Here is a 20,001-nt window from a genome sequence, read left to right on the forward strand (position 1 = left end):
GGGCGTTGGCTGAGAAACTTACTGCCACTTACTGTATTTACCCTTAAGGGAAAATTGTGGCATACAACAACAACAACAACAAAAAGCAGAAAAAAGTGCAGGGGTACCTTACTTATTCACAGAATTATTCTGTGTCTGGGTATGAAATTGGTCACTTTCATCGTGAAACATCAATATATTTAAGATCGGAGGGGGCTGTAAAGACTAGAAAGACAAAATGTTTTTAAAAAAGAAACTTACTGGTGTTAATCAAGCAGATGGAATGGTAGTGTAATCTATTGTTCATACTCTACCTAGGCTTTTCTTTCCCGATATTTTTAGCCAAAATAACATTTGCAACTTTGAAGAAAGTTGTAACCAAAACCTCCAGCTGATTATTTAACACCTCAATGTTTAAAACTTTAATCAGCACATTGCTTGGCTGTTTGTAAACCTATGTATAGGTTTGCCTGTGGCACACAACAAATGTTTGCTTTTTAGCATTTTTATTAAGGACACTTGCATATATGTCACATACACATTTCATTTGTCTTGAGTTTACATTTGATTGATTTGCATGAAATGAAGAATTACAGTTTACTGGAGCATATACACGTATATAATATAATAAAGTAATCCTAAACGTCTAATAAACTTCATCATCCTAAACCTACAATATTCTCTGACTTTGATATGATTAGAGGCTTTTGAGCTGGTAGCACCATGATGCACAGTATAAACCAGAAGAAACCTAAATAATCCTATATTTCACAAAAAAATTACGTTAAAAGTTAGAGTTCATTCCAAATCATAAGAGTGGCAAAGACACAACGAATGAACCAAAAATAAGTACATTTATTTATTTAACTCTTTAGTCGTGTGCTTTTGCCCAGAATGATGAGTTGAGTTTGAATCATGAATGATATCTGTAACACTCCAGCTATCATTGTTGTACTACAAATGTTTTCCTAATTATGACATGAAGCATGAATTGACACGTGATCAATCACAGGCCGCTGCGACTAAAAGTTTACTTTTTACATCTAAGTTCATGAATGTGAGCTTATATTTCTTTCTCAGATATATTGACAAAGTGAACACTACCCAACATTCCTCATTAAAAATTGTTCACAGTGGGATTGAACTCCTACATTGAGCTGTTAACCTGATTGGGATTAGATGAGTAATGATGTGCAACATGTTGGGGAAATCTTGATGGCTTCCCCTGAGAATAAGAAAGCATCCATGGTGTACTTGTGTGTTGTGATTGAAGATGTGATCGTAAACCCAGGAAATGCAGTCGAAAAGTTGTCCATTCACCGAAGGTCATACCCAGGAGGTCTTTAAGGTCATCTACATTTCCAAAGACCAGGGCTGAACCATTGAGGTCATTGCTTTTCACAATATCGATATACTTGTTGGGGTATTTCATCTTCTTCAGCTAGGAAAAATAAAAACATTAAAACACAGGTGGGTAACATGATTTACTTCCCAATCCTCTCTGATATTACTCGATTTACATGAGATAAAACCAATTAAAGGTAAAGTTATTTTTAAAATATAGATCTTGCTAAGCTTTATGTTTTCTGAGTGAGTTGTCAGAGGAAGAGAGTCTGCATTACTCTAACCTCCCAGTAAAGTAAACAGCTCCGTTTACTTTGCCCTAACTGTGGGAAAGTGAATCATGTTGTGTGAACATCTGATTGTGGCTGCTCATGATGGAACAGTGACTAACTTCTTTATTTCACTTCAGGTTTGTTTGGCTTCACTACAAAGAGCCACAGTACACAGTCTTTTTGTTGAATTTCTGTTGAAGTAGCTGCCAGGGAGGTTTTAGCTGTACTGTTACATGTGCCAGGACTAAAACCTTAACAGTTATATGTCTGTGAGATTCTTACCTCTTCACACACATCCTCTGTCTCCATATTGATGATCCTTGAGATTGGCAGAGGAGCTATGTTTCTCATCCAGCCAGAATCCTTCAGCCTGGATGTCCCTCTGATCTGAGCCAGCTCCTTCCTAATTGAGTGATCCAGGTTTACTGTCGCCATTTCAAATGACTTCAAGTCCTTCATAGTGAATTGGAAATCTACTGTAAGAAAACGTTCAAACATTTCCGGATCTCCGTCCAGTTCGAGGAGGTCCTCAATCTGTGCACGCATCACGTACAGCTCTGCCCTGGACTCTCTGAAGACTTTCCATAAGGTCTTTGAATCGTCAGTGTTAGCCTCATTGGTACCGTCAATGTCTGCCCTCTGCTGAGCGTCTTCCGCACACTGGATGATCCAGCTGAGTCGGCAGGGCCACTGTGTGGCTAAGACTACCCACGCTGCAACGTATTCTGGTGGAGGAAGCTCTTGCTTCAAGGCCTTCATGATTATCACAGTCACTCGAATAGAGTTGATTACCCTCCTAATAGTCATGGAATCATCAGACAAATATTTGTTTAGTTTTCTTTCATTGCTAGTTAGGATGCTCCTGACCAACATGTCTACATCTTCCTCATTTATGTCCCGTGCTACTGTAGTGTTATTGATCAGTGGATCAACCTCCTTCATTTCAAATGCATTGTCCTCTGCGATTTCCACTACGGATACTACATCTGAGGCAGATGGCTTTTTGAAGCTCATAATAATTGTATCTTCAGGGATTTCTGAATTGGTAGCAAGACTGTTAAATAAACTACGCTTTGAGTCATCGCAGAGTGGTGGAACTGTGAATGCAAGAGTTACTACGCGATTCAACAATGCATAAGCTCTGTCCTCTTTGCTGAAGCAGCCATCTGCAAAGTTCACCTTCTGTACAAGAACATCTGGGTTTACTGCCAAAATTGAAATAAAAGGACTTTCCTCATCCGAAAGCAGAATGTTTATGGCATCCAAAACTGCAACAATTTTCTTGGGGGAGCACCGGTCCAGATTGGTAATCTTCAGCACTACTCGAATTCTTCTCCTTTCAAACACCTCCATAAAGTTTATGAAGCTAGTGAGGAACCACATTTCCTTCCTCACCTCGTTCATGAAGCCCAGTTGGCTGCTGATTTGTTCATTGTCCATCCTTCTCTTGATGTTCAGATCCACATTAAAGATGAGGTTCTTAATGATCAAAAAAGCATATCTCAGAGCACTCACTAAAGGGACTCCCAGTGCACCAATAGCCAGGCCCTCCAGCACACCCACCTGGGCCATTGGCTCAGTCAACTCATCTGGTTTCACCTCAGGTTTAGGAAAATCGACCGTAAACAGGAATACCAGGATGACAAGTGGTACCAAAACAATGCACAGTACGACAAACCACAGAGGACAGCAGCAAATCCTCTTGGACCGCCAGTGGTTGGGACCTTCCTGCACTATCTGAACATATTTATAAAAAGCAAACCAGAAAAATAAAAAAGATGGTTAGATGCTTAGGTCTGTAAAAAACAGATTATTATCATGTTGGAGATGCCTTAACTGCCAAGGATCTTGAGACAGGGGTTTTGAGTTTACAAACTTGTACTGATATTGCACCAACAATGTCTTCTTCTCTATAATGTTTTAACACATACGGCCCCATATCAGCACACTCCCACCTCCGTGTTTCACAGTTGCCGCTATGCAGTTGTTGTAGTAGTCCTGACAAGGTCACTAACAAATTTATGTGGGTTTATTACGACTAAAGAAGGTGATACCGGTATTCATCAGCGTTCCTTTTATGTTTTTATGCAAAGTTTAATCTTTCAGTTTTGTGTGCAGTGGATCTCTTTTTAATGGATGCGGTCAATATGGTTGACGTAATGGATGGTCGTAAATATATTCCACAGGTAATCTTTGTGCCAAGTCATAGGCTCTTAACCATCTGTTTTTCAACCTTGCACTAAAAACAGATTGGTAAATAGCAAAATGTGTGTGGTGCCATTTTTTGAGGACAACCACTTTCACAAATGTCATCTGACTTTTCATATATTTTCCTAACCACTGTTAAAATCTCAGTTCGTGATTAGTAAGTACCCTTCCTCTTTATGAAATCATGTGGAGAAATGCTGCATTAGACACAACCACGGCCGAGTATTCTCCTTTGTTGAACCAAAGTTGTACTTTGGAATGTGCATTTTCAGTGTATCTATTCTTAATTATACACAAGATCAAATACCCTATATTTCAACTCGAAAATAATATTTTTAATTAATTGCAGTTTGAATAATTTAACATTTTGGTGGTATTGCGCTGCAGTAGGCTCAGTTGTGATGTATAATGTATATATAAGGTTTTGAGATATCTGCTGGCGAGACTGGGGCTGCCAAATCAGAAAGGCATTTTGTTTGTGTTATGTTCAAAACATTGGAAAAATAAAGAAATAAAGGAAAAAAAAGACAGATCTTGCTGTCCGACAATGTCTGGATACAGAAATTTTATACCAAATACAGCCCTCAACATTATTAGTGCCAGCAACAAATGTAGTCTTTTAGTTAATCTGCTAAGGAATTAGACGATGCTTTGTTTACTGGAAAAAAAAAACAAAAAACAATTCACAGACCTTCTTCTTGAGTTCCTCATCTTCATCATATTGAGCCACACGGTAGAGCACAAGCTGTAATTTCCCAAAGTTGATCTGCATGGCATGAAACAGCCGTATGACGAGGCCGGCCCAAAGCAGGTCGCTGCCTGCAAAATGCCAGGCGCTAAAATGCACATAGATAAACCTGATGTTATTTTGCGTCTGGTTCTCTTCAGTCCAAACGGGCCTGTAGAAGAGCAGTCGGCCAATGAGCGCTAGAAAGCCAGCAAATGAAGTCTTCCCATCCTCCTGCTTCATGTACACTGAAGAGACACAAACATTTATAATATTTACATCTAGGGTAAATGATAAAATAATATAAATCAAGAGAGAAATATCAAGACGTAAACATGTTGGCTATTTAGAGTAAATGTAAAGAGGATCTAGTGGAAGAAGTGCTGGTCAAAAGCAGGATACTAAACACAAAACCTATTCCAGTGAGTAAATACATTGAATAAAGACAATGAAAACTTCATATGAAGTTAATAAATAACAACAATAATTCTTTATTATCAGCCCTGCAATGATTTTTAGCTTTATTATGATGTTGAGATATTTTGTATTTTGCCTGATTCAACATGTGCAATATGTCTTCTAAGGTTTTAAACCAAAAATCATCACTGCAACCAAGACCTTCATGTAACACAAAGCAAAACCTTGAACTTGTCTTTTCTATTTCAGTCTTCAGCTAAAGCTGCACGTGCTTCATTCAGTCATTGTTGAAAACCTGTATTCTGTATGCGGACAAAGAGATAACATGTTGGGAAGGTCAAACTATTTATATACCTTGCATTTGTCTGAGGATCATGTTAATTTGATTCTGGCATGAAGAGTAGAGTCCCACAGTTGCAGGTGATGAAACTTTTGTCAGGGTCTTCGACAGGGCGTATGCATAAACATGATCTGGAAGCATGTGTAAAACGAAAACAGCGTGGGTAACTCATGTTACATTTCTAGCTGATGCTTTCATCTAGTGGGTCATGTTGTGAGCAAAAATCCTCAATCAGAAGCCTCCCAGCGAACCTACTGACATTATTTGACAGACCCATTCAAATAATTAGTGCACAGTCAAAAAAAAAAAAAAAAAAAACAGGATCTCTGGTCGAAATACCCGCGTGATTAATTCTTACTGACAACATTCTTGATTAAAGGCCATCCTATTTTATCTCAGTGCATGCAAAACTAATTGAAATAATGATGCAGGTACACAGGTGTCATGCTGGTGTCATACTAGTAAGCTGAGCATTTGCACTAATTTGAGGAGAATGTTTATGAGCATTTAATGAACAGGAGTGAAAAAGACACAATTTATAGAAAATGATCTTATAGGAAATTTACTGTACAGCCAATTAAATAAGATTTGAATGTGTAAATAATACTTATATATTCATGATATTATCATGGGATTGACAAAGGTAGATGAAGACCCCCTGGCTCTTACATAAATAATAATGATGCTACTACTACTACTACTACTGATTATAATAATAATACAACAATACCATTTCATTGTGTGTCAAACGAAACTGAAAGTGAAATCGAGGGAGCATATACTGTATTTATATCATTACTGTACCTGCATGTCACTTACCTGTTGTTGGCTCGTACATGACGGCTGTGTGGTGGGACTTTCACAGAAAATACCCCTGACCCTTATAAGGGAGCGCAGAAGTCTCAGCATACAAGTAGCCTGTGCAGAGTTGTGTGTGTCTGACTGTATGCGTGCCTTTTCTGTTTAGGTACAGGTCCCTCCTTGTGTTTTGTCTTTGTTTCCAGGAAGGAGGAACTAGAATCGCCAGTGTTATGACACGCAGCTGGTGTTGAATCCAGCTTATTCTGCGGTGATAATAATGACATTAGGTAGAAATTAGACTTTGAAAGGAAAAGACACCTGATGCACAATTATGTTGCGTAATTCACAGACTGTGACTGAATCTGACGAACAAATGTAAACAAACACAAGCTTTGGCTGTGAAAGGCAGTTGCTCACTCAGCAACATTGTTTTTATCACATCTCTTCCCTAAACAAACCCAACTATGGTGTAAATAATGTAGTACATTTGACTGCCTTTAGCTGCACCTGTACATTCAGTCTTTTGAAGGGTCAGATGGTTCCTTCAGCTCAGAACAATAGATCAGTAAGTAGCAGAAGGCTCCATTGTCAACCTGTTATTTATGTATGTGCAGCAGAGTTTGTAGTGGGGAACGTGAACGGTATACGTCGCCTGCAGCGTCTACAGTTTTGAGTCTTGAGTTGGTACTACTAAGCTAATAGTGGGGCGAGTTTTAAAGTCATAACCTACTGATCTGAACATTGACCTACACTCAGTTGGAGTTTTATTAACAGTTTTATTAGCCAAGTGTGTTTGCACATATAAAGATTTAGACTCCAGTTTCTGGTGCCCGGCAGCGTCCCTACACAGGTGGTTCAGGCTGTTACAAAGACATTTCTGTTTTGCTGTGTCAATCATTACCTTGAATTACCTTGTCCTATTTCGCTGTTGGCGAGGACGTGTGTTCTTGACTACACAGGCCTAATAGACTCATGGACACGCTGACAATTAGAGCTTTTGTTTGTGATAAAGGAGAATGTTTAACTTTGAAGGTTCCTCCTCTGATCACTGTGCACAAAAGAGATTTAAACTATAACCTGAAAACTGCTGTAATCATGCTCTAAGCTCCCAATAAGTAACGACTGACATATTATTGATATGTTACTAATGAAACAATCTTACCCGGTTCAGTTCCAAATGTCAGCCTTGATCTTTATTCTAGCTCATCTTGAACCACTACCATTAATGTGTCCAGTAAACCGTGCGGGCCATGCAGTAGCAGCTGAGGTGTGGTGGACTTCATACCACCAATTTCTCAGTGCTGTAAAACTTTACAATAGTGATAAGATAGAAAAAAAAAAGGCAACTGATAACACTTTCCAGGAAGTGAGGTCACATACAAGATGAAATGATTTCTGGGAGATGGAGCTGAACATTTCTTCCTTTCTCCTTTTCCAATCCGTTACTTTTATGCTCTCGCTCCCAATCTCCTTTCTATTCACAGAATCTAAGTGAAGTGGGTAGTTCCTGAAAGCATTACAAGGTAGAAAAATCCTCATTCTTGCAATAGCTTCTGGCATTAACTGTCCAACCTTTTCAGTCCATGGAAAAATGGAACAAATGGGTGATTTCATGCTGGATCCCTGGGTCTGCATGATTCATGAGCTGAATTCCTAGTTTGTCCCTCAGGTTGAGAGTGGCTGGATCGCTGTGCCTGGCATGAACTGACGTGCAGAGCGGTTCAAATTCCAAAGCAGCAGCAGCACCAAAGCCTTTTCTGCCCAGAGCAGGATTTGTTATGACATAACTGGTTAGTCAAGCTTTGAAAAACAAGCTAGAAGCCTAATTTCTTTTGGCATATTTTTTCTTTTTTACGTTTTTTTTTTTGTATTAACCCACTTTTTCTGTTTACCATCTGGTGTCGAGCGGGTAACATGGGTCCTCCGCAAACAAATCAACTTTGTGAAGTAAATCATCTTCAAGATTACTTTATCAACACATATTTCTACTAATAGTGATAAACAAGTATTGGACTGCTATGGATTTTACTTACTACACTTTACTTATCACCCTACATTATTTATATACTATATATTAAAATACAGTTTGGTTAAATGTTTAGAGGAAGTTGTGTTTCTCTCTGATCAGTGTTTGTATTAATAGTATTGTCGTTTGCTGGCCACTGTGATGTTCACAGCGATGTCCAGAACTTTACTTTTTTGTACACTAAAGCCAAACACTGAACGAAACGTCACACACAATCATCTGAAGACTGTCAATTTTTAGACCAGTTGCAGAAATGATGTTTAATTAGTGTAGGTCTGATTAAGATTTAAAGCACTTGGCCTGAGGGTGACTAATTCCCTAATTTTTCCCCAAGTACCTGATTGTTCAACTACTTTAATTAACTTGATTGTCATAGAAAGAGAGTGTTTGTGTATGTGTGTGTGTGTGTGTGAGAGTGTGAGGGTCTCACTTATTGCTTGGCCTGAAGTCAATGTAAATCAATACTGAATGAATTGGATGGTATCTCCCCTTCTATGAACCCTCACCACACCTTGCCCTTTCATCGCATAAACCTTGCAATTAAGGTTAATGAATTCACCGTCATGATTAATCCAAGATGGGTATCAGACACATAAATTATATTTCAGGACTGGGCAGGCTTGAAGAGATTTTTTGCTAGATGCAAAGGGAAATTAAACTATGTATGGCGATATGTCAGCTTCAGGAGATGACAATTGCTTTCTGTCAGGAACAGATTGAAAATATAGACATTTAAAAATACTTTGCATCAACTGTGATGCATGAACGCAACAGATAGTGTGGGACGTTACCCAAAAAGGCATGCTGTAGTCTAACACACCAATAGAGGGTGCTATAGCATTGTGAATGGTACCTGTACAATGACATTTGATCAGGCGCCCTTGATCACACTTCTCTGGTCTATTTGGTATGTAAGACCAGGAGCAGACCTGACAGTGAAGGAGGCATTTACTGAACAAGGGGTGCGGTTGAGGGCTAAGATGTGCTAGAACTTCTCTCGGATGAGCTGATGATCATTTAATGTAAATGAGTAACTGCAGCGAGCAGGGCACACACACACACACACACACACACACACACACACACACACACACACACTCAGCTGCATACACAGTAATATCTATCTGCCTTTATTGCTTATCCACGCTTCTTAAGATGAGACGAGCGTCAGTATAGACACAGCTTACACCAGCTTGGCCGTGGTCCAGCTTGCCTGGCCTAATTGGCCTCAAGACCTTTCATTGGTGTGATCTATTGATTGGTTTCACTGCAGATGCTGCTAAGTCACAGGAAGAGGACAGCGAAATAGCCAGATACACTGAAAGTAAGCACTGCCAACTCCGGGGCTATGATGTCTTAAGCTTTTCTTCTTCGTTGATGATGGGGTCTGCACCCTGTGGTGCAGGGGTCCAAATCCCTGCCACAAGCAGATTGTTCTTTATTGTTACCAAGGGGATGATGGCACCAACAAATGGCGATGTCTGAATTCAGTAGCTCCCACAGATCTATAGACACGGTCTTGGTTTAACAATCCCACAAGAGACAGGGAGATGAAAAGTCCTTCACACTCACAAGATCCACTTTTTGTTTGATACCTCTGTGGCAAATATTAGGAGAAAAAGAGGCAGCAGGTGGAAGATTGTCACCGAAGAGCCCTTCTGGGGCAAGGGTGAGTGAAACGGTATGCATCCTGATCTTGCATCCATCCGCACAAACATCCTATACATGATTATTATTTTTTTTTATCCTGCTCCTTCAACCTCTCTTCCGTTCACGTTCAGACCCCAGATCACATCATCTCATTCGCATCTATTTCCATTTGGACTTCTTCTCCTCGTCCTCTTCCTTCTCAAACAGTGCAGCCATTTCAGTGTAAATAGTGTCTGCGCTTATCTTCCTCTTAATCCTCCTCCCTCATTCTGTACAGCCTTCCTTCAATTCCCAGAAAAAACCTCTACGAGAAGCGCGCATATGTTTATCGGGCCTATAAATTTTCTATTCTCTCCTGTATGTGAGAGCTACATTCCCATATGGTATTACATTTATGATGCATGGCATGCTTTACAATTCTCCATCTCCACTGCAGCACACTGCGAGTAACCCGAGCTGTCCAAAAGTCATGGCTGTGACAATGGGGATCATTATACATTTTTCTTTTCTGTGCGGCTGCCTCTCTGTATTCCTCGCCATGCCTCCTAGAAATCTGTCTTTATCCCGGCGTGTGAGAGCATAGCTACCAGGTGCACATGAAGCACTTCTCTGGGTGGTGGTGTTGACTTGAATGTCCACTCTTGGACCTTTTCACCAACGCGCAAACTTACACGCATGTGTGCACACATTCATGCCAACCCGCTGATCCTGCCTCCTGTTTTATTGTCAATATCACTCGGCTCAGAGGTTGTAGGGGTTGACGGCTGTTGACAGGGGCTGGATTGTGGAGGTAAAGATGATGGCAGCTCTTACTGAGATAGAATAGCTGTATCTTGAGACCCCTTGGAGGGAGGTATTGGGCTGTTATGAAATCTGCTCCCTATCAGACCTTCACTCAAGCAAGGGGAGAGGATATAGCCTGATGCGTTGCAAAGTACGAGTGTTGACTCTCTCCCTTCCTCCTATAGCTCCCTCTTATCTACCCCTCCACTTCTTTCTCTCTCTCACACACACACAGACACACACACATTTCTCTTTAGTAATGTACCATCTGTATCTGTGTTTTTCAGTCAGCACAGTCTGCAGTCTGCCTGCATACTCGCTCAAAGGAATTGCTTTATCATATAAGGAAGGGCACTAATCTTGTTTGTTTTATTTTTCATGAAGATATACACCTCAAGGCTCGGAGCGTGCACTGCGCCGCATGACACCAAACCTTGCTGTCAGGTTGCTCCAAAGCTCCTGACAACATGCCCGAACTCACACTGTTCATTTCAGCACATCAGTGAGGGGAACTGCTGTAAAACCGCCGTAATGCCATTACTTCAAACGAGTAGGGAAAAAAAAAGATGTGAACGTGCTTACATACATACTACAGCGTGCTCAGCGTAGAGAGACCCTGTGTGAACATGTGCGAGGCACCTGAGTTTGAATGATACACAGATTGGAGTATCCAACAAGTCAGTGAGATCAAACAAAAAAGAAATCAGTTAGGCAGGAAAAATTGATCTTGGGGGTTTATCCATAGCACATAGGAACAAAAGTCAACATTCAGACTATTTCACGTTTGCCTGTATGCTTTTGTTTGATGTAGTTTAACTTTACAATACTGCGTTTTGCACCGATCGTTACCACATACCTCCAGAGCTTTTTCTCCTTCAATACAGCAGCGGAGCTTTTGTCAGTCTGTCCATCACTTAAATCCTGATGTGATGTTTTGCCACGAAGCTTGGCGCAGACACCCGTGGTCCCCTGAGGATGAATTAAAGCATCGCTGTACACATGTACAGCCTCAGGGAGCTGCTAACATGACTGTAGTCTTGTTTGCTGTTAGAATAAGCTCCAGTGCACAACAGTCAAAAGTGATGTGTGCAGAGAGGATGTGTGAAGGTCTGGCTTACTGTACAAACTCAAGAGGGTGGCAAAAGTTAGGATGAGCTATGAGTCAATGTTAAATGATACAGGTAGCATGTACATGGAGATGAACAAAACTGGAAGATATGTTCACACATGAGGTATAATCTGAAAACTTACACATCAGTGTTCACAACAACGACTAATATTATATGTTTGCAGTGAAAGAGACAAGGATGGTGATTGTACCCATTTGAATTTTAAAGTTAAGATCGGATTCTAATTGAATATATAAACGGCAGCTTTGAAGCATGTTGTTAGAAAAAAAACAAGCATGAATCATGTAAAACCTCTTATTCAGTTGCCATACATTTAATAAGGTGTAAATGACATTACTGGTAATACTGGAGAAATGTGGGAGTGACAAAAAAAAAAAAAAGTAACGTTCACACTCAGATCCAGACTCGTGTCTGTGTGGAGATATCTGTTGCTTGCGTGTCAAGGTGCCGTGATAAAAATTGTCTAATTTAGCGCAGTGGTCGTGTGTTATAACCGTTGCATCTGTTATAAAGTGTTCTGATGTCGGATCTGTTTGCGTAAATGCACGGATAAGGCAGCTATTCAAACATCCAGGCTGGCGAAAGGCAAAAAAGGTGGATACACAAATCCTAGCATGAATGTGAATCTGATTTGTGAGACAAGAATCATTTAAAGTGACTCTGAGAGCTCATTCTAAACCCCCTCTGTCAGCTGTGAGAGAGGCCGCTCTAATCCATTGTCACTGGGTGGATTAATTTGCATAATTCCTCTATTGTGCAGTTCCAGATCTTTTTCTTTCTCCTCCTTCACAGGCAAAAGAAAAAAAAAAAAGAGAAGACTCTCAAACCTCTGCCACTTGTTGCTTTGGAAACAGGGGTGGAAAATGCGCAGAGAAGTACAGCAGGGCAGGAATCACAACTGACTGAAGCGAAAGGACTCTGTAGTGCAAGGTTACAGAGATGAGGAGGGCATGAGGATGGCGATATGATGAGCAGGGAGAAGCGGAAAGGTGGACGCATGAGCGAAGGACAATGGAAAGAAACAGGGAAGACAGATCGAGAGAGGCGAGGAAACTGGTGTTCAGTGAATGGAATACAGAGCAATTTTCTGTTACTTAAAGAGTCATTTATCTATGTCGGCACTCTATTAGTCATGTATTCGAGTGTGACCCCCCTTTTGCACACATACACACGCTCTTCCTTTATCACGGCCACACTGTGTTGTCGTCCCTGTTTGCATGATGGTGTGTGTGTGTCTGTGTATTGCTTATTCTCCAGGGGTGTGAGCTGCAGAGAAGTGAGGCAGCGCTAAGTTGCACAGATCGATATAGAGTTAATGGGTGGAGCTGCGCTTTTTTCAGAATGAGCAGCGTGTAATATTGCATTATTCCTAATGACGTGAAGAGCTGGCCTGTTACTGAAAAAGCCTTTTTAGTCTGCTCGGTGTTTCCGACTTGAAGTTATGACGATCAGAAAAATCCCCAGTTCACGGTGGGTTCATGTTGAAGTGACAAAGCTCCGTAACTGTGGTAATTATGACTCATACAGGGACAAAGTCCAAACAGGAGGATGTGATAGGTGGGGTACACCTGATAGGAGATGTCTGTCCACTTCCCACCGTCCAAGCTTAACATCATGGTATCAAATTAGAGAAATGAGTGGGTGAAGTAGCCCTTTACAAATTCATCCACATTCAGGGAGACTAACCAGCAATAAGTATCTCTTGCCCTCAGCTGAGAGACGGCACACTGTTAACCCTGCTGGCACGGGATGCAAACCCTGCAGAGCCACGTCCTCTGTCTCCCCTGCTGCTGACTCTCTCGCTCTCTCTCAGCTCTCCCACTTTCTTAATAAGCAAAACAGCATGTCCTGCTATAATCACCATGATATATTAAACATAACTGGGAGTGCTAATGAGGTCATAATTACGTTAATTCATTTATTAATTAGTAGATATTTCTCTGTCAACACAAAACTCCATCTAATCCAGCAGTTCAGTGGGATCTATAACTGTGGACACATTATATCCAATATCTTTGTGACCTAAAACCAACCGAGTACTGTATTTTTTTATGCTCATAGCTTTGCAAAGACTGCAATTTGGGGTATTTTTCAGCAGTTCTTTTTCGTGTAATTTCAGTTTTTATTTATATCAAAGGAGTGACCTCTCATTGGAAAAGCCTCAGCTCTTTGAGGGATCTCTGAAACAATCCAAGCAGCAATGACAACACTGCTGTGAGGACTGATCCAAATGAACTGATTAAATAAAAAATCTTAAATAAAATCAGCAAAGCAGGTTGAGGGGGATGACGTGACACCAAGTGGGGCTGACATGAAGACATCAGGAGACGAACGGGGAGAAGTGTCAGGTTACGGTGACTGTGCCGTACAGCTGGATGAAAGCGACTGGATGTTACTAGTCAGCTCGTAGCCACACAGCTGCTGAATGAGGCGGTGATTGTGAAGCATGAACGGAGCAGCTGATGCCAATCAGCTAATGCAGGCTCCACTGCTCTGCCTGAACTAACACTATGCTCGACTGGAAGTAAAGGAGGGAGGCGAGGACCTTGAGAAACATGCAGGCTGTTACAGATTATGTCTTATTTTTGGGGTTTGTGCTCAAAATAAAAGAGACGTTACAGTCAGTCTGGTCGTTATATTTCATTATTAACTAAAAGCATGATCACTTATATATAAAAAGGATGCCTCGTAGTTATAAAGCCACCTGAGAGCAACCCACTAACTCCACATTCACCATGTTCATCAACATGTTTTCCAGCTTCAGCTGTTTTTAGAGTACGCTCTAAAATCCAGATCATGTTCAAACCGTATCAACTTGAAAGGTGATCGTGTCATTGTTGGGTTTATAGTTTGTTTCCACTGACTCCCAGGAGGTCATTTTATAATTTATTGCACATTTAAAATGAATGTCACACAAATAATTTCAAATTCAGTAACGCAACAGACGATCAGTGATACACTGTCTCCGAAGATTTGACTGTTTATGCATTCAAAAGTATGACTCTGCATACTTTCCCATTTTTGCAGCCTTACTTCACATTTAAATACTAATCCTCGCGAGCTGTCCAGTACAGCGACAGCCTTGAACTGTCGGCCAACAGTGGAACGAGATTGGGTTCAGTGTGGGCCTTGCCTGGGGGAGACGGAGAGAAGCTAAACCAGAAAATCTATTTCTCATAATTATGAATGAAAATGAATGTCCACAGTCTGCTGAGCAAGGCTGTGTGAAGCTGGAAAAAAGGTCAGCGAAGGTTCTGCAGAGATGTTGATTGAAACTATTGATTAGATGATTTTATACATTTCATATCAACTCTGTATTAAGGTGCAAAACACAAGGATGACAATAAAATATAGGCTTTAAGAACAGGAACACGGCGTTCTCGATTGTTGTGTTATTGTTTACAGCAGGGGAAGACAAAGCTGTGGTTCTACAATATAACCTTGAAAGCATCAAAACAATTCAGCTGTAAGTGAATCTCCTTCGAGCAGCAGCCGTAATCAGTTTACATTTCAATCACTTCTTAAAATCTCATCTCGTTACACAATCTAAAGGTTTGCATTCGGAGTGTCTGCAGGAAACGCCACCCAGTGCATGTTTATTCATGCGAGCTCTGAGCCACACTGAGCGAACTATCCATCAAGACGGGGCTGGATGGAAGGGACTTGCTTCTTCCTCTTGCTTCTTTTCACACACGCCGCTCAATACCTCCACCTCCATCCTCTCAGTGAGTGGGGCGTGTTTGCTCATGTGTGAACGAGGTAACCAGGACGGAGCCCTGCAGAAAACAAATGCCGTCTCCGGTCTGGTCGTCTCTGTCATGAATCACCGAGAGGAGTTCATTGTTTTTACTTACCACTGGTACGCTGAAGGATGGAGCCACAGACACCAGGTACATTTGATTGGTAGTTAAGACACATCATGCTATGGACACCTGCTGGTTGATAATTGTCACAACACAGCAATTGGATAAAAAATTGATGAACGCATTCAGTCGCTATTAGGCAGGCACAAAGACACAGGCACTGTAAAAACACACTGTAATGGGCCAGTGTGTGGTTTAAATTCTCTTTGATGCTGTGAATACCCCCCACTGTTCACCATATTACACTGTTCACATCAAACAGGTTGTTCTGGGAAAGGGACATGATGACATGACTGTGACTCACTATTCAGTTTCTCCTGACACCGGGCTTTTTATTCAAATATAAAAAATAGTCTCATCTGCCCCTTTTCCTCTCCTCTCTGTCTTTTTCTCTCTGTGTTGCTCTGCTTCTGTTTCTTTTTCGTGAGTTTTCCCAACAATTACTGAGTTGCCATCGAAACATAATGCAAATTTTAACCATAGTTCAAGAAAACCAATGAAAGCGAACTGTTCGGTGAATTACTGTTAAGTAATAAATAAGCTGCTGACGCTAATTTTCCAGTCAACTGCCACTGAATCATTGCAGAAGAAAAGGACCCACCAAAATCGCATGATTAAAAGAATGCAAATCAAATTCAGAGCGGTGAAAGAAATGTATAAAATTCAGATGTGTGTTGGTCTGCTGCTACAGTATTTTACATCTCTTCAGTGATCATGACTGCGTGTTTGCATCCATTACACTTTATTACATTTTTCTTTTATTAACACATCAACTGTTCCAACTTATCCATTTTTTACCTATCAAATTGTAAATGCACGAATCAACTAGTGGACGCTCGTTTGATTTCAAGTCCCCTCTCTTCCTCTTGCTTTGTCTGTTTTCTTCTCCCTTCTCTGCAAAAACTGACTGTATATTTTCACACCATCCTGTTTTTGCTCCATGCCCATTTTTATTTTCCTTGTAATCTGCTGCGCCTTACCATTCCCTTTTTTTTTGAGTCACCTGGAGCTTGTCACAGCATGCCAGCCCATCATAGCTGACCATCCAGCGTGAGTCCCACTTCACAGATGTTAATGACCGTAGCAGGCTGCTCTGTAACCAGGGACACACTGAGCACCTCTAACCTTCGATTTGGCGTGTGTGTGCCCGTGCATGCCTATTTCATTGTATGTGTAAATGCATTTGTACCAATCTGACGTAGAAAAGGTAGCAGGGAAGAAACACGTCCCCTTCTTGCATTGATTTGTGTTATGTGTGCAAATGCATCTATGTATGCACTGAATTTACTGAACTGGAGATTTGGATGGTGATGTCTGTGGATAATCCTATTGGTATGGATGGCATGGTCTGATCTTGAGTGTGATCTGTGTTTGCCGCCTCTCAACAACCCCCCCCTTCCCATCCCATAATTCCACTGCTACCTCCAAAGCCCCTCTAACCTTTCTCCTGCACACCCATCTGTCAATCATGTTCATTGCAGCATAGCAATATAGGGACATTTGGTTCGGTGTTAATTGAACCCTTACAGTTTACATTAGAATAAACCAACATCACTTATCTGTTATTCCTGAGGTAACCCTCTGCAGAATCATTATTAATCACAGCACACAGCCCAGGCAATATCTATTGACTGATAACACATTTAGAAAAAATGAGGTAGGAGCCACATTTAGTTGGAGACGTATGCATAAAAATACACATACATTTACTAGCTTTAACTTGAAATGTATGTTTTGTAAAAGTGCAAAAAGAAATTTCTCTTGTCTCCATTTTGTCAGACAGTTCAGTGAAATTAGCTTCTTTTACAGTGGTGTGAAAGTCTTCGCATGGAGACACATTTTCCCGTATTTAAAGGTGACACCTATTTAAGGCGTACTTGTAGGTGGCGCACACTGCGTCATAACTCGAGTTACACAACAAAAAGGCTTTTTAAAAGAATTAGACAGATGGCCAATGAACAGCTTGAGTCGTGCGCAAAGAAAGAAGTATGTAAGGGTGAAGCTGGATGTTTAGGGAATCAGCTGCTTTGGGGAAAGTCGGTCCGTTTCATAAGAAGTGTTTATCAGACCACTTAACAGCATCTGAAACTCCTTTCCCAACACACCTTTCAACAATTCAACTGGGAAATGTTTGGAAATTGGGTAAAGTGTACGTGACACCCAAGCAAATTTCATAACATCAATAACACAACAACCACGCCTACTTAACGCCGCAAATTAGCCAGGTGTATGGAGGCGATAAAACATGCAGGATTTGTATCCAGCACAACTTCAGTGTGACACCACAAATGCCCCCCGAGGGGAGACAGTCTGAAAGTGTAATGCCCGTGATTCACTGTGTCGGGAAATGACATGCAAAAGACAAGGATGCAGTGAGATGCAGCCAGGAAACAGATATTACCATTTTTTGCCTTTAGACATGTTCAGACTAGTTTGTTTGAGGCATACTGAATCTTAACTGCAATGAGTTTTCCTTGAGTAGCAAGGATGACGTCTGTTGGGAAGCTCCCTGTCTCAGTTAGCTTCTGCATAAAATGTTTGAAAACACCATTAAAATCAATTGTGGTTTAAATTATTTTGGCTGAATGCCTAATAACGCTTGTCTCATGTTGCCGGTGTATCTTGTGCTCATCAAATTATTTCTGACAACTTTATTTCTGCCCCTCATCAAACATTTAATCATTTAAATTATGTGTTTTTGAACAGTGCCCTCTCAAAAATTGAATCCTCGCTTTTTATAAATGATGCTGCCTTTGTCAAACCGGATCACATCAAGGTGAGTCCTCCTGGTTCAGGAAGACAATTTGTTTGGAGTGTTCCACATTTGTTGATCTATAAACAGCACATGAGAACGACGAGGAAGAAGGTGCTTTGCTTTAAGGTGGAGCTGTTTTTGTGTGTTTTGCTACATGGAAATCAAGATGACTGAAATCATAAAGGATGTGTCTGATTGTTATATGACAGGAGCCTGTTTATTGGAGGATCTCTCAGCCGCAGTGCTCTCCAAACCAAATGACGGCACAACAGTGCAATGTTACTGACAACAAGTCTCAACCATAATTGTCCTCAGCCGCTTATCTGTTCCGGAGACAGGATGGACTTACAGTTTTCCTCTCCTGTCCCTCTCTCAATCAATTTACAGAGAGAAGGTTAAGTTCTCTTCTCGAAGCCCCCATTTCCACCTTGCGGCAGAGTCTTGGATAGAGATCAGACTGCAATCAATTAACTGTCTGTGTCATTACAGGATTAGCTCTACCTACAGCACGGTCACATACATCTGTAAGCTCGCCCAATAATGGGCAGGTAATAGAGCAAGTGACTGCATGTCCCCTGGGGAAGATTAGTGCTCCGTGTCCCATTTTAGGTACAAGACTGGGAAGTAACAAACGGCATGTAACAGAAATAGAGTTCACAAATGTAAATAGAAGTCAACCACGTCTCGATGGCTTTCAGTAAAAATAAGACACGGTTTTAGGGTCACATACTTGTACATACTTGACGGGACTGGTAAATGAATTATGGCTGCAGTGTATAAATAATTTAATAGTTTATATATATATTATATTTCTATTTTTAGCCATGATAGCTTAACTGATAGAAATGTCAGCCCATTAGTTGGCCCCTCACTTTGATATAGACTTAAATATCTCCACAGTTCTTCAACATATTGACATGAAGTTTCGTACAGACATTCATAGACCCGACTTCTTTCACTGTGCAGGTCGACATCTTAAGCTTTTAGTGCAGTTTTAACATCTGAAATTCAGGATACACTTACTTTACCTTCTGCTTGAAGAGAAATCACTTTGACGACCCTCTGACTTGTTTGAATTCATCCGATTCTTTTTTTATTCTGACCACAAACCGGAAAAATTTAAAACATTCCCGTCATTCTGAGTTGTTTGATGCATTTAATTAATTAATTATAAGGCTGGACTTATCTGGCGGATGTGGTAAACATTACACCAGAGGTAAACACCTGGATATAAAAGCTGAAATGTTGATCTTTTGTCTCATATTTATCTTTCGGTGTCAAACCCAAATGTTTTTAATCTGCAGCAAAGGAGGAGACTATCTTGAATGTAATAACATACGTGTACTGTAAGACAGTACTGCATGTTCTTCTGAGAATGCACTCTCTCGCTCTGTCAACTCCAGAAAGACACACATGGACAGATGCAGACAAACACGCACCTTCAAAATAACTACCACGTGAAGTTCAAGGTAGTTGGTAGAGAACAGTGTTGATCCTGCTCTGTCTCTAAGCTTGAATAGGCCTCATTCCTCTCAATAGTTTCTCATTATCCAGCCTGCTGGTGTTTGAGTTTGATGGATTGTTCATAAAACATGTATGACCCTCATGAATTATTGTGAGAGAACATCCAATAAATTGTTTTAGATGGCTTATTACAACATTACTGGCCTGGCATATTAAATTATTTGCAATCCTGTAAATCACAG

General features: G+C 40.7%; 1 protein-coding gene across 1 annotated transcript; it reads right to left on the bottom strand.

The window, feature by feature from the left end:
- Positions 1-468: 468 nt before the first annotated feature.
- Positions 469-7,380, bottom strand: nkpd1 (NTPase, KAP family P-loop domain containing 1). Its single transcript, XM_026378477.1, has 6 exons — positions 7,251-7,380; positions 6,107-6,351; positions 5,302-5,418; positions 4,495-4,778; positions 1,878-3,332; positions 469-1,420 (listed from the first exon to the last, which is right to left on the bottom strand). Exons 2-6 carry the CDS (start codon positions 6,123-6,125, stop codon positions 1,127-1,129), a joined length of 2,169 nt encoding a protein of 722 aa, XP_026234262.1. The 5' UTR covers positions 6,126-6,351; positions 7,251-7,380; the 3' UTR covers positions 469-1,126.
- Between the last annotated feature and the right edge of the window lie 12,621 nt (positions 7,381-20,001).

The sequence above is a fragment of the Anabas testudineus genome, chromosome 3 (genome assembly GCF_900324465.2).
Source record: "Anabas testudineus chromosome 3, fAnaTes1.2, whole genome shotgun sequence".
Classification (NCBI taxonomy): Eukaryota; Metazoa; Chordata; class Actinopteri; order Anabantiformes; family Anabantidae; genus Anabas; species Anabas testudineus.